A 25,274-nucleotide genomic window follows, 5' to 3' on the forward strand; every position below is an offset into this window, starting at 1 on the left:
AGACCCCTGTTGTAGGCTAAGTCCCTAGAGAGACCTAAAGAGTTGGGTCTTGCATGGGGATGCACCTGTTTTCTAGATGTTTCAAATCCCACCGGGAATCTATTTCGATCTCAATGTTTGACAACCAGACTAATAAGCCCCTTGGCAAAATCAAGCAATGACACTTGGCAAAACAAAAGGCCCTTGAGACTTTCATAGGCCCTAGAGATCTTCCCGATGAGTGGAAGGCAAAATAATGGTTGGGAAAACAGATGCTTTGGAACAAAATCTCTGCTTCCCCATATATCTCAGGTCCAGTATGACTGCTCACACCAAAGAGCCTCAGTTTCCCCATACTCCAGTCAGAATGAAGCTCTTCAGTACCTCAAGCGGCAGGCAGCGTGGTGCTACACCATCTCAAAAGCTTGGCGTGGTGTTGTGTAACTGTCTGCCATCTGTTACCCAGAAGCAGCATCACAAAGCGCTGAGCAATGGACTACGGTGTTGCTGCGATGCAGCTCCTGCCTGGGGCTGGCAGCATCTTCAGCAGCTTGCCTGGGGGTCCCCTGCACAGCCAGTTGCAGAATCCTTCAGGCCCAAGCCTACAGATCCAGAGTTAGGATCCTGGGAAAGAATGAGCTCTCAAGCCAGGAATTCTCACACAGGCTGCAAGGATAGGTGCTCCGCTACTACCCACCCTCCACCGCCAGCCACCTGGCACCAGGCAGCCTTGTGTTATAGCGAAAGTTGTAGCCAGGAGCTTACCCTAACCTTTTAGTGCACAGAGTTCTAATAAAGGCAGATGCTGACTCTTCCCAGGTTTCTGATGGTTGTAGAGCTCAGCTGAATCTTGAGATGGGTTGGCAAGATAATATTCAGCTTTTCTGAGCTATTTGAGTTCTACTGCTGTTTCTCACCAAAAACTTCTTATCTCTAGTCTAACCAATAATGCTTTGGATCTGTGAGACAAGACAGCCCTGTGGTAGAAAGACAAGAACCTGAACAGACTTTTAAGCACACACTTCCATGTCTGATTTCACTTCTAGGGGGCTTCTCTTCACCAGAGAATGAAATCTGGAGCCCTGTTTCACACCTGCCACCCCTCCAGCTAGTACAAGAGTGGTCCACGTGCTGGTTTCTGTAAGGGAGCTGGGAGCCAGGGACCCGGAAGCTGCAGTAGTGGGCACATCATTTTCATCTCCCCAAGAAACTTGATGAGGTAAGCATCCCTTCGACTAAAGGCTGCATACATTAAAAAGTCACCATTCCTCAGCCACTGTTGCCCAGCCAGAAGGAAGGCATTTCCTTACCTTCTTTGAGCTCTCGGTCACACCAACACCTTGCATTGCACTTTCAGAACCATCTACTCGTTTTAGAGGAGGTAGGACTGTCCTCATTTTACAGTGAGAAATTTAAGACTCAGGGAGGGCAAGCGGCTCAGCCAAGTTGGACACAGCCTATGTGACAGAAACAGCCTCAGAAGTCTTTGCTATTGTTAGTTGCCATCAGGCTGATTCTGAGTGATGCTCCTCTCCTGTGTTGCAGAGTAGAACTGCTCCATAGGGTTTTGGAGGCTGTGACCTTTTGGAATCACATTTCAGAGCCTGCTTGATTTGATTCAGCTTCACTCACTTGTTGGCTAATAGTTTAGCCATTTGTGTCACCTCGGGAACTCTGGGCTCTGGTGGCTTAGTGGCAGGAAGTTGTGCTGCCAGCCCAGAGGCTCATGGTTCCAATCTATCAGCTGCTCCGCAGGAAAAAAAGATCGACAATCTTCTCCTGGACTATTTGCAGCCTCTAAAACTCCCTGGAGAGTCAGCTATGAGTCAGTTCTGACTGCATCATACATAACAACACCAGGAAACTCTAGGACTTATAGATCAGCTATTGCCTTTATTCTAGTCTTGGCGAGCCCGACATGGGGATGTGATTCTGTCCTGGTACAGAGCTAGTAGGGTTGAGCTTCAAACTGGTTGGTGGTTCAAAACTCAACAGCTGACCTGCAGGAGAAAAGTGGGATATTCTGCTCTCATATACAGTCTTGGAAACCCAATATCGCAGTTCAACTCTGTCAGATAGGATCGAATTAAGTATATATACCCCAGGGTGCTTTATATTTGGAAGTGGGAGAAGGATGCTTCCCAAAAGCATTTGGGAAGGGCTTTTGAAAGATAAGTCTCTAAAAAAAAAAAAAAAGATAAGTCTCTTTATTTCTTTATTCAGTGTACTCCTGGTCGGGATCACTTTCAAAGAACCCCTTGTGAGGCACCCATATTTGGACCTCCTCTCTTGCAAGCACACAGCCTTGATGCTTACAGGGTGAGAAAATTCCTAAGGGAGATAATTACACTTTAATTTTTAAAAAAGAATTTCTTTAAAGTTAAATTTAGAACGGCTCAGCATTCCATTAAGCAGAAAAAGTTAGGCACCTGCAGGTAGGCACAGAAACACCTTAGGGAGCTGGATGGATTCAGTCTTGACCCCGAAGAGCCTAGTGAGTGAACCCAGGTTTGGGGCAGCTGCCTGACCAGAGCCCCAATATCAACTCTTGGATAGTGGGTGCAGGGAGGGCGGGACCCAGGTGTGAGCAGTATGTGCACCCCCACTGTGAGTGGGGAAATCCTCTAAAGCACAGTTCGGCCTGGCGCGGGAGGGGCCCTTCCTAATAGCTTGCAGCTGGGGGTGAGCAGTGGATGGTGGTGGGGTACATGGTTCCCTCAGGTACCCTCTTCAAACCAGGATCGCCCGGAGCTGCGCCCCAGGCTGGGCGCGAGCGGCCCTAGAAAGGCACGGTGCGCCCTGACCGGCCTGCGGCGGCAGCGCTGCTTGTAGGAGCCCTGATGCCTCCTGCCCAGGCTCTCTTGGAGTCGGTCTGTCTGTCTCGCCCGGCCTCCCTTCTCGCCCCCCTCCCACTTTTCTCCCTCCTGTCCCGCCTTCCTCGTGCTCCTCCCGGAGTGAGTACAGCCTCACATTGCTGCCTCTCAGCAGCTCCAGTCAGTTTCCCTCACCGCCGCGGCGGCGGGCGGCAAGGCGGCGTCTGCAGCGGCGGCGCGGGGAGCATCTAGGCTGCTGCCGCGCTTCCCCGGCAAGAGAGGGTGTCTGGCTTGCCTGCTGCACCCCAGGGTGCCTCGTGCCCCACCGTCCCCCCACCCCTGTTCGCTTCTCCCCGACGCGGGCGAGGTGCCGCTCGTTCCTCCACCCGGATCCCGGACTCAAGCTCTCCAGAGAGGGGCGCTCTTTCCAGCTCCTGCCCCGCAGACCCTCACCGCCGGGGGGTGCCCCAGGGACGTAGCGTCGCGAAGAGGAGAAGGCAAATTGAACCATGCGGCGCCTGACTCGCCGCCTTGTGCTGCCGATCTTTGGGGTGCTCTGGATCACTGTGATGCTGTTCTTCTGGGTAACCAAGAGGAAGTTCGAAGTGCCGACGGGACCTGAAGCGCAGACCCCCAAGGTATGGGGCTTGGCGGTGCGCGGGGCAGTGGTTAGCCCAAGGGCGCGAAGCCCGCGCGCCCTCTTTGCAGGTTTGGGGAAGGCCAGGCGCGAGGGTCTGGGTGCTCTGAGCAGGTAACCCGTTTCCGCAATAAGGCTACCGTGTGTGATATTTCCAGATTTTAAAAAGCTCGGAGGCATCTCTGGTCCCGCGGTGTGCGAGAGGTGGGAGGTGGGCGCGCTCTCGCGGGCGGAGCGTGTCTTCCAACTTGAGCTGCGCGCCCGGGGTCCCGGGGCGGAGGGGGCGCTGCGGTCGAGCGGCCGTGGGTTTGGCGGCGAGCGGACTCGGCGACGATCTCAGGCGGTGGGGCTCCGTGCGGGCGCCGGTGAGAAGTCGAGCGGCTGCGCTGACCTCCTTCCCGCAGCTGCCAGGCCCGGCAGGGGGAGGCTGGAGGCCCGGGTGCGCCGCGCGCGCTTGTGCGTCGCGGGCGAGCGCCCTGCAGCTTCCCGTGCGGCGGTGGCTGGGACCCACCCGCCTTGTTACCGCCTCAGCCTTCTAACTGTTCCTGAGCCTCTTCGCTGCACAGGAAGTTGAAAGTGCCCTGGACGCTACTAAAGAGGCTATAAAAACAGTTATCACCATACACCCTTTGGTATTGTGAGGAGTTGGGCAGATTCGAGAATCTAAGTGGCCTTTCCAACTCTTGCCCATTTTAGTTCTTCAGAGTGGAGCCAGGGAGGCTTGTAGGTTCACGTTTACCGCTGTTCTTCAGTCTCTGGTGCCCACCACACATTTGGCCGTGGGACATGGGGGAGCCTCTGGGAAACTTCTATCCAGTCAGGAAACATTTATGAACTGGATATCGAGCAACTGGCCACAGCCGGGGACAAAACCCTAGTGGAGTTAGTGGGCCAAAGCGGGATATTAGAAAACAGTGAAGAAATGAGTAGGAGTCATGCTAGTAACCAGAGGACCTGAACAAAAGCCTCCAAACTAGAAATAAAACAACCAATCAAAACAAAACTACTACCATCAAGTCCATTTAGTTTGGAGACATAACAACCCTCTAGGAGGGATGGAACCCCCCCATAGGATGTCCATGGGTCTAAGTCTTTGTGAAAGCTGACAGCCACATAAGTTTCTCTTGCCCTGCAACAGTGGGAGTTTTCAGTCCAAGTGCTTTAACTGCTGCACCACGAAGACCTACTATATGCCAGATATGTAAGAAACCTCTCGCTTCATTGCTATCAAGTTGGAACCAACTCATAACTGACCATCTAGTTAGTTTTCAGAGGCTATAAATCCCAAGGCAGGAGATTGTTCTTCTTCCTCAGAGTCATTAGTGGATTCAAACTGCCAGAGGTGCCACCTTTCTGTTAGCAGTGCAACGTCCTACAGACAGGACACTAGAATTCAATTCGTTGTTGTTGTTGTTAGGTGCCATGGAGTGGAATAAACAACAGCTCTGAACCCTGCCCTATCCTGTGCCATCCTCACAATCTCTGACACCCTCAAGCCCACTGCTGCAATCACTGTATCAAACTACCTGGTTGAGGGTACCTGGTTGAGGGTCCTTTTCTCTTTGTCTGTCTCCACCTTCCCAAGAAAAATATCTCGGGGGAGGGAGGAAAATGTGCAGTAACGAATGAAACCCAACCTTTCTGTAAAACAAAACAAAACAAAAAACAAAAACGTCCCTCTCCATGGAATATTTGGGGGTGAGGGCTTGTACCTGAGTAAAATGGCAGACACAGAGTTCATTTTAGAGGATGCTTTTTCTGCAAGTGGTTATTTGAATTGAGTAATGTTATCCTCATTTCTTAGATTAAGAAACTGACTCAGAGACTTTACATCAAGTGCCTTGGCCTCTCTACTGGCTTGAACTCTTAATCTAAGATACTCAGGATCTTTTCACAACGCTATTTTTTACCTGTCAGATTCCGTTTTAACTAAGTTTTTAAAAGACTAGTTTTTTATTTTCAGTACATCTTGTGGCATTTGTCAATACTCAATTGAGTTCAACAAGCATTTCTTGAACACCTATTATGGACCAAATAGTGTACTAAATCTTATGGAGACAGAGATGCCAGCAGCTGGGAGATTCAGTCATAAGTGGATGGGATTGCATTCTCAGAGCCAACACTGCTGGATTTCATGGAAACCTGGAAACTCCCTGGAGGAGGAAGGACTACAACTGAGTTGAAACGAATGAACAGGTTTGCAGGTTAGTCACAGGGAGAGTATTCTGGGTAGAGATTAACTTCAGAAAACAGGCTCAGAAGCATGACACAGCACATTGCGCGAGTGTGCCATAATTTGAGCATCATGCTTGCGGAGAATTGCAGAAATGAGTCGGAGGTGGTGTGTAGGGATCATATCAGGTGGGATCTTGTGGGCATTAGAGGCTTGTGGAAGGTTGACAAGTAAGCGAAAGGTGCAGCTGACTGGTGACTTCAAATAGCCTTTGTAGAACAGGATCAATTTTCTCACTCACCTCAGGCCCTTCCTCTAGAGCTGGCGAGTTTTTCTTCTTTTCCCTGGGTGCTTCTGTTCCTTGTGATGCAGTTAATGATGCCTGCAGGGACATGAACTTTCTCTGGTTTATGTTGAACCTCATTACCTTAAGCTTGCTTATTCTAGTTTACACCAGGGATCGGACAAGGGATTTGTTTCCTTCTTTGTGTACCAGGTTTTGTGGTCTCTTTTCCTTTTCTGCCTCTTCTCATCCTGATGTGCCTTCAATACACATTTATTCAACACAGCTATATGCTAGCTCCAGTGCTAGGCTTAGGGACTGCTGTGGAAAAGTATACTGTGTCTTTCAGGGGGAGGGGGTAAGGATCTGAAGGTTTTTAGCTGAGGCCGAATTATAAATGGATGGGTACAGTAAGTGCCCCAGGCATGGTGATGTGGAATCACAAAAAGCTTTACCTTGTAGTTGGAACCAACACATAGCTGACCTTCCAGTGTGTGTCTGAGCTTGTCAAGTTTCATGGGTGAAGCTGCTGTTGGTGGATTTGAACTCCTAGTGAGGTGAGGTGTTTTGGTTACCAGCTCAGCTCTCTGTGAGCTAAGCTGTCATTGCTCCCTGAGGAATCACTGAAAGGTGCCTTTTCTTATTTGGATCACTTGATCTCTTTGTTTTAAGTAGCTGTTATTGTGCAATGCATAACCAGCTGGTCAGTGGTTCCAATTCACCAGCCACTCTGTGCAAGAAAGATGAGGGAGACAGTCTGCTTTTGTTAAGATTTATCATCCAGAAACTAAATGAAGAGTGGCCATGACTTAGAATGGACATAGGGCAGTAGATTTTGGCTTGGCCTGTCTCATTGTCTTAGTGTTTTACTTCATCTTTCCCCATTTTCAATATTCTTCTAAACCAAAATTCCTTTTTTCTTCTGTGAGTTTTATGAATTTTAAAAGTCTTGTTACTTTTTATTATAAGTTTTCTTTTTCCCCGTTTGTCTTTTACCTATCTTTTTCCTCTTTTCCATATGCATGTATGACTTTGTCCACATATATGTGTTGTGTATGTGTTGTGTGTGTTATTGTGTGCCACCCAGTTGGAACCAACCCATGGCTGACGCTTTCAGCAAGTATTTAGAAGCAATAAATTGCATGGGAGGAGATTGCCCATCTTTCTCCCACAGAGCAACTGGTGGTTTTGAACCATATGCCTTGGGTTGGCAACACAATTCCTTATCACTTTTAAATTTTATTTTTTTATTTTCCTTATCACTTTTAGTGGATGTGGGGAGCTCTGGTGGCTTAGTGCTAAGAAATAGTGCTGCCAGTTCAAAGGTATGTGATTGGAACTACCAACTGTGCCATGAGAGACAGATGGACCATGCAGTTTATCTCTGAAATTTCGCTAGAGGCCAGCAATAAATAGTTTGGTTGTGACTTGATGGTATACAACAACTTTTGTGGATGTATTTGTGTGTGTTAGATAAATGTTCCTCTGTACCTGAGTGTCTATGTATCTGAGGAGAAAAGGAGAGAAACAGACATCCCCTCGCTGATGGCATTCTCATCTATTCCACACACCATGTCTAAAGGAGTGTTGTGGTTCCCAGTCGTGTAAAGCACCTGGAGTGATCATTTAAAATGTAGGTTCTTTGACTTTTGTACAGAGATTTTGATTCTTTGGGATTGGGAGAAGTTTCTGGAACCAAAATTTTTGCAAATGCTGTATGTGATTGTGAAGCAACCTATTGATGGATGGCATTTAGGAGCAAGCCTGAGAATAATACCAAGTCTGTTCCTGTTTTACTGTTCAGATGGTGCCGTGAAAGTATAGCCAAATGGCTTCATTGTTCTTGAGTTTGCTCACGGACCTGGCTTGTGTGAGCATATGTCCTCATGCAAGTAACCACGGCTAGCATTTGTATACTGCTCTCCCAGTTTTCCATTTCTGAAATACTAGCTCATTAATTTTCTTACAAGCTTGTAAGGTACCTAATATTTCTGTGTAGTTGAGATTGAGTAAAGGGCCTAAACATTTATCCTATATTAACAAGTCTGCTAGTGGCAGAGTCAGGATGTGAACAAAATTGGAATGCTCTGAGAATTCCGTGTCACAGACTGTGTGGTACAAATAGTCAACCTGCTTGGCTGCTGATCCACAAGCTGGACTTTCTAGTTTACCCAGAGGTCCCTCAGAAGAAAGGATTGGTGATTCACGCGTGAAAAAACCCCCAGTTCTTAAAGAAAAGCATGTGGAGCACAGCTTTACTGACTCACTTGGGGTCACCACGAGGCAGAAGAGATTCTAAACTCAGTGGGTTATACATGACGACTGCCAGGTCTGCACTTGAGTCGGATATGGTGAGAATGGGAGTGCATCTCCAACCTCTTTCCAGTGCCTTAATGGTGCATCCTAAATCCTTACCTGAGGAGGGTTCTGAGGGTATTGGTGCAAACTGTGGGGTGCTAAGGCAGGAGTCACCTCAGAAGGAAATCCTGCTTTGTGCCTTGGGAGGTGACTTCTCTGGCCAACTGGAGTGCACGTGGTGAGGAGGGCGCTTGCAGTGGGAGTTTGGAAGTGCAGTGTCATTGGCTTGGGAATCATCTGGACTGTATAATGACAGGCTGTGTTCACCACAGTAGGGGTGCTATGAATACTAAAGGGACATTTCTCTGTGGTAAGGGGCACAAATCCGTTTTTTTACTTCACTACATTGCGTTTTTGTGGGAAATGCTCATGCCTTTCCCCTGGAGTATTCCTTGGAAAGAGATGTCATTCTAGGAAAGGTGGAAGACCAGCGAAAAAGAGGAAGATCCTCAACAAGATGGATTGAGTCCAAGTCTCCCAGAGACGATGAGGATGACTTAGGATAGGACAGGGTTCGGATCTGTGGTTCATAGGGTCAGTGTGAGTCATACTCCCCTTCACAGCACATAACAGCAATCCCGAGGAGCCGTGGATGAGTTGAAATCTGATGTAAGGCAGAGTTTTCATCTGCCTAAGACTTTTCACAGCACAGTGGTCAACTTTTTTTTTTTTTACCCCATAGTCAGAACAGTGAGTGGGCTCCTTTCCACAAAATATTCAGAAGAGTTGGGATCGGCATAGGGATTGGAAAGGAGGGTCGTGCAGCTATGCAGAGGATTCCTGTGCTGGGAGCTTCCAACTCCAGGGCTTTGTGTGTCCATTGCCTTTGCGGGACTCCAGTGCAGCTCTGGTGGCCTAGTGGTAAGGAACCAGGCTGCAAATCCAGAGGCACGAGGTTTGAATCTACCGGCTACTCTGTGGGAAAGAATGATGGACACTCTCCTTCCGTGAGATTTACTGCCTCTGAAAATCCTGCTGCAGGGTCAGCTCTGAGGTGGTTCTGACTTAATGGTATACACAACTTCGGGTTCTAGTGAAGGGCTCTCAGACTCTAATGCTTCTTCCTACTGTGTTAACAAAGGGGCCATTTATTTAGTGATGGCATCTCCAAAGTGAGCCTGCTAATACAATACAATCTATGCCCAGTCACATTCTGAGCGACGTGGAGAAGCTTGCCGCACTCCTGGTTTAAGAAAATTAATTGGATTTTTTTCCCCTCCCTTCTTAGTTTCAGCAAGAATTGGTTCTATTAATAGCTCAAGTAAAGATTTCTTTAAGTTTGACTTTTTAATGTCGATTTGATTCTTTTACTGGGCTCCCCCCTCCCAAACTCTGCAAAGCTCTAATTCCTAATTGAAAATCATGTAACAAGTTTGACGTTTTAATTCAAACTGTGTTTTAGCGATAAGTATACTACCAAAAAAGTACCTGGGGAAAAAAAAAATGTTTTTATTTCTTCTCTCCCCTGTTATTTGATTGCCATTTGGAGAATTATGCAATAACTGATAGAATAAAAAAAAAAATAAAGACAGCAAATTTGTCTCTTATTTCTAAGAACCTAAATTTAGTCCAGGGGCTTAGGGCTTAGTAAAAGCAAAAGAATCTTAGGCCTGAGGGTGATTTTTGAGGAAGGTTTTGGAAATGGAAAGGCTTAGGATAAAGTGCCTCAGGCCCATGTAAATGTATTTGCACAGCACTAGAAATACAGCAAACACTATTACGAAGTAGCTTGTCTTTCTGTTGCATTTGCATACCACCCCTGCCTTATGTATATAGCGCTGTTATTTCATTCCTCACTTAGTCAATAATTTTTCCCATTAAAAAAAAATGAATTTTACAGTGAGAGGCCCTGTAAGACGGCTGATTCTCCAAGCCTGTGCCCTATGTTCCATCTAGAGAATCTGGACTGTGTGGCAAGACCGGTAGGACCCATTATCAGATATGTGATTCTCCTTCAGTTTGCTTCTGTTTGGTGCTTACGTCCACACGGAGACTGTGCTCCTTCAGCTCTGAGGCTGTTCTGGTGAGCAGGGCTCGGGGATGTGGTGCTACCTGGAGGCCTGGAGACCTGCAGGCCAGCTCTTGCAACAGCTGCTCTGAAAGTCAGGGACATAACCATGTATAGATAGGAATGTCAGGCAAAAACTCAGGTTTTCCAGAATTCTTAGTAGGGTACAACTAAACCACTTCAGACTCATAGTGATAGAACATATTGCTTGATTGTGTGTCAGCCTCAGTCATTAACTATGTTTAAACCCATTGCTGTAGCTACCATGTCAATCAGTCCGTCTGATGTTCTGCCCAGCAAGATGTCCCTCTCCAGGGTTATGTCCAAAGTACATGAGATGATGATGATCTGAGACCATCCTTGCTTTGCAGGAGCACTCTGGCTGCTTGTTTTTGTTACCCGGGGATCCACAACTTGCTTTAGCCCTGAACCCCTGGCCTTTGAGGATGGTGGGAAATTTGCCCAGGGCTGTTCTTGCTTCTCCAGAGGTTGGAACGAAGGCCAGACTCTTCAGTGGAGGGTCCTAGGGCAGGGGCACCCTGCTCATTTCTGCAGCCCACACTCCCTCTGAGTAACACATGTAATTTGGGAAACAAAGACTGAGTGAGAAGCCAGGCCTCAAACTTTCCCTGAAGGACAGAATGGTGTCTGCTCACTTTTGGAAAGACTGAGAAGCAAAAAGGACCCCTGAGGGGTACAACCTGTTAAGGGAAAGGTCGGAGGATAACAGGCAGGGCTTTTGCACAGCAGAGCTTGTACAGTGATGCAGGACCCGGTAGGGTGTCATCCTGTTACACATAAGGCTGCTGGGAGTTCGAGCTGCCTTGGCCACACTGAATGACACCAAAGGAATCCCGGGAGAAGGTGCTGGAAATGTATTTCTACCGGAAATCGTCTGGAGCACAGGAGTTCTATTCTCTCATGCAAGGGGTTGCTATGAGTCAGGGTCTTTGGCATAAAGACAAAAAATGGGAAGAAAATGTCGATTCCTGTGTCTGTCACAAACCTCTTTGCCCTTTCTAGAGAGCACCTTCTTTCAAGATTAACCATCTGTTTGTGTTATTGAAAAGTGTTAGCGTCCACTCGTCAGAGGCCATTCATTAACTGGACAGGCCCAGAGTAAGACTGAAGGCCTAGACTCTCCAGCCAGCTTGGTTTACATGTCACCTACTTCTCATCTTTTGCCTATACTCTCCTCTGTGCTTCCCTCATCACAAATTTCAGAATGATTTGATCTATCACCGAACACTCAAAAACCTGTTTTGGAGAAATGTGTGGTTTGTGCCCCTTGTTGGATTTAAAATGTTTACAATTTTGTCTCTCTCCTGGAGCGTCTCAAGTCCCCGATGAATTTTTGGAAAGTAATTTGAACGAGGAAGCAGGACAGATCCGGAGTGCTGAGGGGGGCGGCGGGGGCTTTTACCCACTCCTCCCCCGAGGTGGAGACCTGCCATCTGTTTGGAGGCTTGCATCTGGATGTACCTTGCCCTCTGCAGCTGGCTGCTGGGTTTCCACTTGTCTGCACTTATCCTGAGTGGGTGGAAGCCTTCTGCCTCATGTGGGCAGAGATTCCCATCCTGGCTGTTGTTGCTGGGTGCTGTCATGTTGACTGTGACTCATGGTGACCCAGTGTGTGACAGGCACAGCTGCCCCACAGGGCTTCCTAGGCTGTGGCCTCGTGGTAGGAGGTTGCACTGCAATCCTGAAGGCTCGTGATTCGAATCCACCAGCTGCTCAGTGGGAGAAGGACGGGCAATCTCCTCCTGTGTGATTAACCGCTTCTGAAAACCTGCTGGAGGGCCAGCTCTGAGTCGGTTCTGGCTCTGAGATCTGCAGAGCATCCGATGTCTAGTCTTTTGGAGTTGTTGAGTGGGTTTGAAGCTTTTGTGTGGAAGTCTAATGCTTAACTGTTGCACCAGCAGGGGTGCTTACTGCCTTACTTTGTTGTTAGGTGCCTTTGAGAGGACCCCAAGGCACAGTGACCCCGTGTGCAACAGACCAACACGCTGCCTGCCCCCGAGCCTTACCCACAATCCCAGCTGTGCGCGAGCCCAGTGTTGTAGTTCATCTGTGTCAATCCATTTCTTGTTCTTTTGCGCTGATCCTCCACTTTTCCAAGCATGAGGTCCTGCTCCAGGGACCAGCACCTCCTGATGACATGCTCAAAGGATGTGAGAAGAAATCTGATCATCCTCGCTTGTACAAATACAGGGCCTAGTTCTCCTGCAGTGTCCACCTACAACTTTACCCTCTGGTTTATCTGACAGTCACAGCCACCCAGTTGTCCCTTTCTGCCATTCCCAGAGCAAAGGAGAACTCGGGTTTCTCTCTCTCCCTGGCTCCGTCCCCTTATCTATGGAATGAGGAGCTAACTCACTGCCGGGCTTCCACCCACCTCACCAGCAGTGTGGGCCATTTTGGGTTAGTTGTGAATAACTCTGAAGTGAGACCTTATGGCTAAAAATGATTAAACCACAGATACTCTCTGTCTGTTACTTATCTTTTAATTATTTTACCAGAAACGCTAGATTAAAAAAAAAAGTCAGTCTTGGAGTCCTCAGATGTTGAGCTGATTAGGAAAGAATCCCTTTGGGAGACCAAGGAACACACACACACACACACACACACACACACACACACACACATCTGCACAGTTGTCCCCTGGGGAATTCTGCAGAGGCTCCTAAAATGTGCTGGCTCTAGTATTTCGGTATTTCAGAATAAATGGCCTGATATGACCTTCTGGGGCAGCAGTCTTTGCATTTATTTGGCAGCGACTGCTGCCAGCACTGGACCTAATGAACAAGAGGAAGCTAATCGGGGAGAGAGGGGAAGGAGCTCCATGGTGTGAGAGATTTATGAGCCACCCAGGGTGTGCTCGTCCCTCCTGTGCTTCTGCTCACCCTTCCCCTCCTGCCCTTACCCCAGTCCTGCTCCTTCTCGTAGTCAGATCCTCTGAATAGCTAGTGCACTGTGGAGCCCAGAGCCCCAGGGTACTTGGCCAGCCTGGCTGGGAGAGGTCAGGGTCATTGCTGACCTGTGGGCTCCAAGGTCAGAAACAACTGTCTCCCAAGTGGTGGGAAATACAGGGGCTGCCCCGAATACAGGGTGGGTCTTTTGCAAGGAGAGAAGCAACTACTTTGGGCCACTGGTGTTGTTCAGACTGCTCTGAGCCCCTCCTGTCAACATGATCAGAGAGCACGAGGAACCATCTGATCTGCTGCCTCCCGGACAGCGCTGGTTTCCGGTGCAGAACCTCTTCTGCATCCCATTTCTGAGAGACACGATGAGGCACTTTAAAAAAGAAAGAAATTCTCCTCATGTCACATGTCTTCTTAACTGTAAGCTCCTTGGTGAGCTCTCAAGGAAATGCAAGAGAGCAGCGACACACTCCAATGTTCCTGTCCCCTGATGAAGAGGACAGTCACCCCGGCTGCCTTCTTGCTAATGATCCTGCTGTTCAGAGCAGAATTTGCATCTCATTCTAGGCCAGGGGAGAAGTGGAAGCTGTGTGCAGGATCTGTGCGGCCACCGGTCAACCTCAACAAGCTTTCTCCAGAGAGTTTCACTGTTCCTCTTTCTCTGTCCTCAGTAAAGTTTGGGAGAGTAGGAGTTTCTTCCCTAGAAGTCTTGGTTGAAGATTTATGCAGCTTCTCTGATTCCCCTGGGAACTGTCTAATCATTCATTTCTTCCCCCAGCCACAGAGAGCCTGGTCCAATCAATATTTATGCCCCCATCACTCGCAGCTGCAACATGCAGGCATAATGGATGCCAAATTCCTTGATGGCCATTGAAAAATTAACTGGCGCCCGTGTTTCAGACTCATTGTTTTCCAGAATCTCAGGGAGATCAGACCACATGGTCAGTGCATTAATTGAGCCCCCAGATAATTGGCTATTAATGGATGGCCAATTGATGGCTGCCAGCTGGGTGCTGAATTGCCTCTGCATCCTGATGGTGGGCAGGTGGTCTTCACCAGAAGAGGAAGCAGCTGAAAGGCTTGACTAATTAAAGGGTGAATCAGGGGACGAGGGAAAAGAGGTGGCTGCCCCAGACCCCACTTTTATGCTGCTTCACCATTTATAAAACATTTATATTCACAAATACCTCATTTGCTCTTTACTGTCACCTTATGAAGTAGGTATTGTTGTTGTTATTAATATTCTCTAATTTTACAGAGTGTGATGACTCTCAGGATAAAGGGGAGATTAATCAAGGTAAGCTCGATCAGGCAGTAAGAGGACTTGAACCAGAATTTTTGAACATAAAACTTGTGCTGTTATGGTCACCTTCACCAGCCGCTAGTTAGATAAGTTCACAAAGGAAAATCTATGTCTTATATGCATATGCCAAATAATTGCTGTCAAGTCAATGCACATTCATTAATGCCCCTGTGTGTGTGGTCATAAACCAGTACCCCACGGGGTTTTCAGTGGCTGACTCTTTGGAAGTAGACTGATAGACTTTGCTTCAGAGGTACCCCTGGGTAGCCTCAAACCTTCAACCTTTTAAATGTCAGTAGCTAAGTGCGTTGATCAAGAGGGGCTCTTCCGTGTTATTGCTGTTGCTATTGTTATAGGTCCTGTTGAGTAGAATAAAGCCCATGATGACGCTATGAATAAAAGATCTGAACCCTGTTCTATCCTGTGCCGTGCTCACACTTCCTAACACACAAGAGCCCATTGCGGCAGTCATGGTGACAATCCACTTGGTCGAGGGTCTTCTTCTCCTTCACCAATCCTCTCTCTTTCCGAGCATCATGCCCCTTTGCAAGGAATAGCCCCTCCAAGCAACATGGTCAAAGTATGTGAGGTGAAGCTGCATCATTTTTTGCCTCCAAAGAGCACTCTGGCTGCACCCTCTCCAAGACGTATTTGTTTGTTCTTTTGGCAGATGATGGAATGTTCGGTGCTCTTCTCCAATGCCACAGCTCAAAGGCATCAATTCTTTTCTGTTATCCTTATTTATTGTCCAGCTCTCAGATGCATAGCAAATGATTAGAAAGACCATGACCTGGATCAGACGCACCTAAGTCCTCAAACTGACATCATTACTTCTCAATAATTTGGAGAGGTTCCTACCTTCAAATTTTCCCAGTGCAATACGTCTTCTGATGTCCTGACTGCTGGTACCAAAGTGTTAATTGTAGAGCCAAGTAAGATGAAGTTGTTAACAGTTTCAATCTTTTATCTATCATGATGTTGCCTATCGGTCCGGTGGTAAGAATCTTTGTTTTCTTGACATTAATATGCAATCCATATTAAAGGCTGCATTCTTTGATCTTCTTCAACAAGTGCTTCAAGTCCTTCTCACTTTGAGGAAGCAAGGCTGTGTCATCTGCATAAATGCAGTTTATTGATGAGTCTCCCTCTGGTCTTGATGCCACATTCCTCTTCATAGAGTTCAGCTTTGCGAATAATTTGCTCAGCATGCAGACCGAATAGTTATGGAGAGAGAATACAGCCCTGACACATTCCCTTCTTAATTTTAAACCATATAGCATTCCCTTGCTCTGTTCACACAGCAGCCTCCTGAGCTAGGTATAGATTTTGCATGAGCACAATTAAATGCTATAGGACTCCCATTTTTCTTAATATTACCATAACTCATTATGATCCACACAATCAAATGCATTTGCATAGCCAATAAAGGATAAATAGACATTCTTCTGGTATTCTTTACTTTTAGCCAGGATCCTCTGACAGATACCATGGCCTCTTCTAAATCCTGCTTGACCTTCTGGCAGTTCTCTATCTATGTACTGTTCTAGCCGTTTTTAAGTGACATATGGTGAAAAAAAATATTGCGGTTGCTATTAGGTGCTATCAAGTCGGTTTTGACTCTGAGCGATCCATACGACAGAGTAGAATTGCCTCTTCAGAGTTTCTAGGTTGTACTCTATAGGAGTAAATCAGCCCTTTTTGATTCTGTGGAGGGAGATCTGGTGGTGTGGTCCATAGGGAGTTGTGTTGCTCCCACAAAGACCACTCTTTTCTGATGGTTTGAATTCACCAGTGGACGGGCAGTCTTCTCCAGTGTGATACAGTGTTGGAAAACACTGGAGGGTCAGCTGCGAGTTCACTTTTACTTGATGACAATGAGTCAGAGTTAAGTGTAGTAAGGTCTCCTGTGGGGCCGCTGCGTAGATTTGAAGCAGCAACCTTGGAATTAGCAGCTAGGTCAATGCTTAACTATTGTGCCTATTATATTAGTATTTTTGTATGAGGGTGATTCAGGAGAGCTCTTGCTGGGAAACGAGCCCTCTAATAAAACACTAGCGTTGATTTTTTGCATCTTGAAGGAACAGATTAAGTAAAATGTAAAGCTGGTCTATCATCGGTCCGCAGGAGGTCCAGGAGAACTTTGAGTTTTCCTCTCAGTTAGGCCAGGTTCAACCTACCTGACCGTCCCCCTTCTGAAATATTCCACAGACAGCTGCCTCCTTTGCGGGAAAGGTGCAAGAGGGGAAAATTTGAGGCAAGAAGTATAAGAAACGGAAGAGGCACCTCAACCCCTCAGTTTCTTTGTCAGGTCTGAGCCACACTTGCCTCCTTCCTCCTGGACCAGCAAGATTTCAAGGCAGGAAATGAGGCTCTCTGTCATTCAGGAGGCTTCTCCAATCAGGAGTCAATGTGATTGTCGAATCAAAACAGAAACTGTTGATTTGAATCCCTGTCTTGATGAATGTGGTCCTTAAACAATCAAAAGCAATTCCCTTCTGAGCGGAATATTGTCATCTGGAAAACTCTGTCGCCCCCTATTTGAAATGCAAGGCAGGTTAGTGGGGAGTGTTTCCATGAAGTGATGGTAGAGGATCCCCGTGTCTCTTGCATTCTGCCCTCCTTGAGACCAAGGACGTGCTGCCTATGTCTGTTCTTTTTGGTTCATTTTGAAGGCCAACTGATCATTCCTCAGTTCAGCTGGGTTGCAGGCTGTTGGCTCTATCTAGTTACACATCTCAGCTTCTCTGTGGCTGGTTTGGAGATTGACTATAAGCAATGTAGCTTCTGCCAGAGTGTGTGTTTAATGTTAAAAAGAAAAAAAAAAGCACAATCTCACTCCCCCAGAAAATAAAACACCCCAAGACCTCAAGCCAACTCCCTACTAACTGTTGTATTGGTCCGGATCCATAGTACTCCTCCCTCTTGTCACTAACGCCCACCAAGGGTAACCACAAAACTAACTCTGGATGCCATACATTAGTTTCTCCTGCTTTTGTATTGACATAAATGGTATCTGACAGCCCACAGGGCAAATCCAGCCTGCCACCTGGAAACCAAGATGGATTACGCATCTTTCTCCCTAGGAACTGTAGGTGAATTTGAACCACTGGAGATATAAGACCTTTGGTTAGCAGTGCAAATGGCTATGAACTACACCACCACCACACCTTCTGTTTAAACTTATGAAAGTATCAAATCAAAAGGCAGGTTATGTCTACCTGTTTTTTTTTTTTTGTGGGACATTAGGATAAGCTACCCAGGGTCTCAGGGTGGTGCTTTTGTTTCATGATCTGAAGGACAATTTCACACACAGATCCTGAGCAAAAACATGCTTTTTTCTCTCTTGGCTGTCTCTTCCGAGCAAAGCAACATTAAAGGGTCCTGTATTTTTAAAGACTATGCACGGAGTAAGGAGCTCTGGTAGCATGGTACACAGCGTTGGGAACCCAGTGAGGTGTCACCATATGTTAGAATCAGCTCGGTCGGTGGCACTGGGGTTTTTCTATTTTGGTTTTTGGTTGTCTGCACAGAGTGATTTTAAAAAGATGTGGTACATATAGAAAATTCAGTGTTCCCCCTCTCTTCCACTGAGAGACCCTGAAGATTTTCTAATCATTTGCTCAGATCAACTTTTTGCATCTCCTAAAACAGCGCTTATAGTTTCTGGCACCCGGTTTTAGCTCTTCTCTTAAGTCTGAGTTTATATTTGAGAAGACTTCTTGGCAGTGTCTGCTTCAGCTGAGCATATGCATCTCTCTTTTGTCCCTGCAAATTCATGCCTAGGAATATGGACCCAGCAGACGTACATATATATTACCAGTGAATGCCACCTGCAGGAGTTGGGGTCAGCATACTTTTTTCTATAAAGGGCCAGAGAGCAGATTGTTTAGGTTTTACAGGTCATATGATCAATGTTAGAGGAGACCTGGTGACACAGTGGTTAAAACATTCTCCTGCTCATTGATAAGGTAGGCATTTCCAACTCACGATCCACTCTATGGGAGAGAGGTGTGGCAGTCTATTTCCAAAAAGATTTACAGCCTTCAAAACTCTATGGAGTAGTTCTCATCTTTTCAGTGGGGTTGCTGCAATGGAAACAGATGGCAAAATATTTGCGGTTTTGGGGACAATCTATGTTGTGACTAGGTTCTGCTGTTGTAGTGTGAAGACTAAGTTTGAATGAATGAGTATGGCCATGTTCCAGTAACACTTTATGAACAATAAAATTTGAGTTTCATATAATTTTCATGTCATGAAGGCGTAGTCATCTTTGGACATGTTTTCCAAAACATTTAAAAATGTGCACACAGGAGCAATGATTTTGTAAATTAATAACTAACTTGAGAGGGAATAGAGAGCATTATGCTAAGTGAACTAAGCTCAGTCCCACGAGGACAAATACTGTATAAGACCATTATTGTAGAACGTGTATGAGGACCAGAAGGGAGGAGGGAGGAGCAAAGGGGTGGGGGTGGGGCAATCACAGGGTCGCACAATTTGATGCGTGGAAGGAGAGGTGGGTGAAGGAAAGGGGGAAGATCATGTGTGAAAAACAATGTATATGAACTTTGTAAATAAACCAGTATAAAAGAAAACTTTTATATATAAAAATAAAGTGTGTAATGCATTTGGTTTCCAGGTGGCAGGTTGGATTTGCCCCGTGGGCTGTCAGATACCATTTATGTCAATACAAGAGCAGGGGAAACTATTATATGGCGTCCAGAGTCAGTTTTGTGGTTACCCTTGGTGGGTGTTAGTGACATGAGGGAGGTGAGAGACCATTTGTAGTGAATGGGTTGTGTTCAACTGCTTCTCTTGATGCTGCTAACACAGGTGTGCTTATTTTGTAAAAATTCTCTGTGTATTTTCCACTTTAATAAAAAAAAGTTGAGGAAGAAAAGAGAACTGAGCTGAGTGTGTGGTTTCTGACTCAGGTTTTAGCACCTCATGTAGGGTCAAAGCCCAGCAGCTTCCATTCTTTTTATAGCCACTACTTTCTATTCCATGAATAAGCGTGTTTGGGAGAAAGGTCTTGGCTTGCCTTTCCAAACTCCCCCCAATTACTTCCTTTTTATAGACATCCAGGCAGTTAACACCTGGTGAGGCACAGGCACCAACCACCTAAAATGTGTGCTGGGTGTTAACCCGTTAGTGGCTGGACCAGGGAGATGGGGCTGGATATTTCATCAAGTGAACAATGGATGGGGCAGTGGAATGGCATTCAGGACAATGGGAATCAGGGATTCTGGGAGAGGAGCCCAACAGAAAAGAGTTGTTGTTGCTGTGAGGCTGAACACTGTGACACTGATGTGTCAAATGCGTTAATGGTTGGTTACCAAATGTAGACAGAGAGTGAGGTGGAGCTCCCCGATTAAAACAAGCTTGGAAGAAGGAGTGGCATCCACTTCGGTAATAACTTGCCTCCGGAAACCCTATGAACCTGGAGAGAGGATGAAAGGCATCCAAGCGTTGAGGACTCTCCTTCATAGGGTGGCCATGAGTCGCCTGCACTCAGCGGCACTTAACAACAACAATAACATGCTCGTAGGTAGAGGATAAATTTCGATGCACTCAGTGTGGTTCTATGGCACAAGCCACTGGTATGTTGATATCTGGCTTCTCTCTCTGTCTCTCTCTCTCTCTTAGTTCTCTCTTTTCCTTCTTTTCTTTTTCGTACAGGGAAACTGACAATCTAAGCACCTAGTAAGAGTAAAGAATGCCCTATGTCAATTAGTCTGATCTTCCTCAGAACTCTGTGCAGGAGGCATTATTAGCTTCATCTTCCAGTTGAAGAATCCCATGGTCTAGAGACATTCAGTGACTTGCCTAGGCTCCCAATACTCATAAATAGGAGTGAGGGGAAAGCTGGATTCCAAACCAGACCTGTCAGACTCCAGTAGCCACCGTTTCCTCTTCACTGTGCTTTCCCAAGTATTCTTCTGGTCTCTTGGAAGAGATGACTTGAAGTTACTTCCCTTGTTATTATTATTGTTATATGCCTTGACATCAACTATGACTTGAAGAGAATTTAGGAACAAGAAATCTGAACTTTGCCCTATCCAGCACTGTTAAGGTCACCGTGTCAGTCCATCCTTTTGTGGGTCTTCCTCTCGGACCCTTCTTTGACCCTCCACTTTACCCAGCATGATTTCTTTTATCAAGGACTATTCCCTTCTGACAAAATACCCAAAATATGTGAGACAAACTTGCACCACCCTTGCTCTAAGGAGCAACCTGGTTGCACTTTCTCCAAAACAGATTTGTCTATTCTATTGGCAGTCCAAAGGCATTGTCCAACTTTCAGATGCATGGAAAATTTAAAATATCATGGCTTGAATTAGGTACATCTTAGTCTTTAGACAGACACCCTTGTTCTTTAGCACTTTAGAGAAGTCTTGGCTGCAGATATTCCCAATGCAGCATGTCTTTTGACTTTCTGACTGCTGCTACCATGGGTGTTGATTATGGAGTCAAACAAAATGAAATAATCGGTAACGTCAACCTTTTCTCCATCTACCAAGATAACACTTATTGGTCCCGTGGAGAGAATTTTTGTTTTCTTAATGTTGAGATATAACCTATGTTGGAGTCTATAGTATTTGATCTTCTGAGTAAGTGCTTCTAGTTTCTTAATGCAAGCAAGGTTTGACATCTGCATAATGCAGGTTGTTGATGAGTCTTCCTTCAATTTTGATGCCACGTTCTTCTTGATATAGTGCAGCTTCTCAAAAGATTTGCTCAGTATACAGATTGAGTAAGTATGGGGAAAGGATACAACCCTGAAACATACTTTTCCTAATTTTAAACCTTTCAGTGTTCCCTTGTTTTGTTTGGACAAGTGCTTCTTAGGCTATATATAGGTTTAGTATGAGCACAGTTTAGTGTTCTGAAATTCTTGTTGTTCTCAATGTTATTAATTTTTAAAATTTTTTATGATCTGCACAATCAAATGTATTTGCAGAGTCATTAAAACACAAGTAACATCTTTCTGGTAGTCTCTATCTTCAACCAAGAAATCAACATTGATATCCCTCATTCTAAGACCTCTTCTGAGTCCAGCTTCAATTTCTGTGGCAATGTACTAGTTCAGCCATTTTTAAATAGTCTTCTTTGGAAACTCTATGAACTTTGATAAATAATGATAATTATAGAAACGCAGCAGGGCCCTTTGTTCATAGGGTCGCTATGAGTCGTGTTCTACTTGATGGCAATCAACAACAATAACAACTTCATCAAGAGATTACTTGGATGTATTATTAATGATAATTATTCACTAATTTCCAAACTTAGTTGAATTTTTGGAATGGTAACAAATATGAATCTCTTTCAGTTAGCTGGCAAGTTAACCATCTTTCTAATTTCTTGCTGTAGGCTAGTGAGCATGTCCAGGGCTGCATATGGCTATTATTGTTGTTATGTGCCATTTAATTGACTGCTACTTATTGTAAGACCTCGATTGTTATGTCATGATCTATCCTGAAGAATATACAATGCTGTGAGTGATATGATACTATCCATATGTATATAAGGAAGTCCTAATACAACTATTATTCAAACATGCACACCAATCACTAAAGCCAAAGATGAAGAAATTGAAGATTTCTGTTAACTTTTACAGTTTGATATTGATAAAACATGGAGTCAGAATATTGTTGTTGACTGCCATCAAGTTAAAGCATGACTCGTAGTGACCCTAAGAACAAACGTCCTGAAGCCTTTCTATAATTATGGTCATTTATCAAAGTTTGTAGAGTTTCTATAGGTATGTTGTTTAGGAAGTTGATGCCACTCCTGCCTCCCAGCAGTCACGATTAATAATAGTTGGTGACTGGAATGAAAATTTGAAAACAAAGAAGGGCTGGTAGTTGGGAAATAGAGCCTGGGTGACAGAAATGAGGCTGGAGATTAAATAATAGAATTTTGTATAATTAATGATTTATTCATGGTAAATATATTTTTATAAAAGCATAAATGATGAGTATATACATGGACCTCGACTCACATACACACAAAAAGATTGATTTCATCTATTAAAAGAGCAGATAGAGAAGTTCACCATCAGCAGTCAAAAAAAAGGCCACAGGCTGACAGGCGGGGGTGGGGTGGGGAAACCCCCATCGACTACTCATGTGCATGTTCAAATTGAAGTTAAAGAAAATGAAAACAAGTCAACAAGAGCCAAAATACAACCTTGGGTCTCTCCCACCTGAATTTCATAACTATCTCAAGGACAGCTTTGGTGCTTTGAACACTAATAGCCAAAGACAAGATGAGTTGTGGGATGACATTGAGGCTATCTGTGAAGGAAGACACTGTAAAAGTCATTCATTACAAAGACAGTGGAGAAAGAAAAGAGCAAAATGGATATCAGAAGAGACTAAAACGTGCACTAGAATGTAGAGAGGCCAAAACAAAGAGAAAAAATATTAAAGTAAGATTTATGAGGTGAAACTGTCAAAGGGCAGTTCAAGAAGACAAAAGGAATATTATAACAAAATATGCAGAGCTGGAGTCAGAAAAGCAGAAGGTAAGAATATGTTAAGCATTTAGCAAGCTGAAAGAACTGAAGCACAAATTTGAGTCTCAAGTTGCAATACTGAAGAATCCCATGCATAAAATATTTAATAACTCAGGAAGCTTGGGAAAAAAAATAAAGATGGAAAGAATACAGAGTCACTGTATCAAAACAAATTAGTTGACCCTGAACCATTTCTGGAAGTAGCATGTGATCAAAAACCAATGGTAATGAAGGAGTATGTTCAAGCTGCACATTTTTTCCACATTGGCAAAAAAAAAAAGCCAACAGAGTTTGATGGAATACCAAATCGATGTGTTTCAGGAAACATATGTGACCCTGGATATGCCCACTATAACGTCCTTAGCAACAGGCTTTTGTGTCTGGCCTCAGTCCTCCTTTCTGAATCACACACCTCTTGGCAAGATCAGAAACTGTTCAGTAAAATAGTTTTAAACAAAAAGTGATCTCTTTAAGGACAAGACATTTTAAACCCAAATTCAAAGAAACACTGCTTCCTTTTTGAGGAGTGTGTTGTATTTTTCAGTTTGGCATCCCTATGAGCACTGCCCTTCTCCAGGTCATTGTGAATCTATCTGTGGAATAAAACCACCTTTTTACTTTTATCTGAGTGAGAGTTTACAGAGCAGGTTGGTTTTCCATTGAATAATATGTTGTGTTTTGTTTTGTGATGAGTGTTACCGCCCTCATCTTGTAGCATTATTCCCTCTTCTCCTTTGTGTTTCCCTGTTACTTCCTGCCTTCTGAGCGCAATCCCTAGGCATACGCTGTCCTTGTAATTTAGCATGATTGGTGGTTCTACGGAATGTGTGTCTCCTGCTGGTGTTGCCCACCTTCTAGGCCTGACCCTTGTTGAGCTAAAAGTTGAGCCACAGATGTGAGTTCAGTTCTAGGCCTGAAGATTTCTTGTTGTTGTGTTCGATCAAGTCAGAGCCAATGTATAACTGACCCTCCACTGGGTTTTTAGAGGCAATAAATGGCATGGGCAAAGATTACCCATTATTTTTCCACAGAGCAGCTGATGGATTTGAACTTAATTTTTAAAAGTTTCTACTAGTGTCTATCTTACTGGTAAGCCTGACATTTTTAATTTTTTGTGATTTCAAGTTTTGTTCCACATTTTTCTTCCACTCTGTCTCTCCTATCGTGAGCCCTTTCAGAGTGTTTGCCAGCTGGCCACCATCTAGTTCTTTTAGTCTGGAGTTGTGAGGCAGGGCAGCATTTTGAATAATTGTGTTCTGTGCATCTGATTTTCTTCCTTCTTCTTTGCTCTGAATGGGGAGACACCAATAATTGCACCTTAGAAGAGCCCAGCTGCTAATTCCCAACATATGCTAGAACAGCTCTGGTGGTGAAGTCCATAGGGAGCTGAGCTGCTGATCCCAAGGTGGTATTTTGTCTGGCAGTTAAACTTCACCAGCCACTCCACAGAAGAGAGATGGACCATGTCCTCTTCTGCGATTTACAGCGTCCTGAACACCCGCTGCAAAGTCAATTCTGACTTCATGGCAGTGAGATGGGTTTTTAAAAATAGTTAGTATATTGTGCCACTTGGCCTTGATTTCCCTTTGAGGCTTTGGTCCTGACCCCTTTCTGTCCACTCCACTCAGTCCAAGGACTTATTCCCAAGGTGTCTGGTTATGGGAACATCTTTATAACTTTTCTCCTGTGGATGCTACTCTTTTTTGATATATTTGAAGCACATATAAATCCATGTATAGAAACCATGGAAAAACCTTAAAAAAAGGATGTCTCTCAAATTCTTGAGAGTGTTAAGGTGCCTTAGGAATGCCTCCAGACTGATTAAAGAAGAGATAGTGAGGACTTAATCAGCAGATGCTGAAAACACAGAGGCCATAGTGGATGGCTGAAACCTCTCAGACATCACCCCACAGAGGGGAATCGTCTTGTATCCTACATAATAACAGCAATTATTTGGTTGTTTGTGCTGAGGAGTTGAAAGCTATCGTGTGCCGGGGAAATACTCAGCATGGAGCAGTAATTATGGATCAGCTGATAATAAAGGCGGCAGTGGCTTGACTGCTAATTAGATTATTAACTGGAGTAGCACCAAAAGCAAATACCTGCTATTAGCTAGAAATAAACTGCATTTATGATGTTTTCTACTTTGAAAGTGTATTTTTATAATGTTTAATTTCTTTTCTTTGATTTCTGTGCCAAGGTTTCCCTTTCCCCCAGTCATGCTAAGCATATTTGTTAATTAAGCAGCAATTGAATAATTGTTTTACTCCTTCCACTCTCA

At 45.1% G+C, this 25,274-nt stretch overlaps 1 protein-coding gene across 1 annotated transcript in view; it reads left to right on the forward strand.

The window, feature by feature from the left end:
• Nucleotides 1-3,301: 3,301 nt before the first annotated feature.
• The window catches only part of GALNT14 (UDP-N-acetyl-alpha-D-galactosamine:polypeptide N-acetylgalactosaminyltransferase 14 (GalNAc-T14)), a 413,330-nt gene continuing 391,357 nt past the window's right edge, over nt 3,302-25,274 (forward strand). The window contains exon 1 of the mRNA XM_006901133.1: nt 3,302-3,430. Within this exon, the coding sequence (XP_006901195.1) occupies nt 3,302-3,430 (129 nt within the window). The remainder of the gene's footprint in view (nt 3,431-25,274) is intronic.

The sequence above is a fragment of the Elephantulus edwardii genome, unplaced genomic scaffold, assembly GCF_000299155.1.
Source record: "Elephantulus edwardii isolate Elephantulus edwardi_28Jun2011 unplaced genomic scaffold, EleEdw1.0 scaffold00309, whole genome shotgun sequence".
In the NCBI taxonomy this organism is placed as follows: domain Eukaryota; kingdom Metazoa; phylum Chordata; class Mammalia; order Macroscelidea; family Macroscelididae; genus Elephantulus; species Elephantulus edwardii.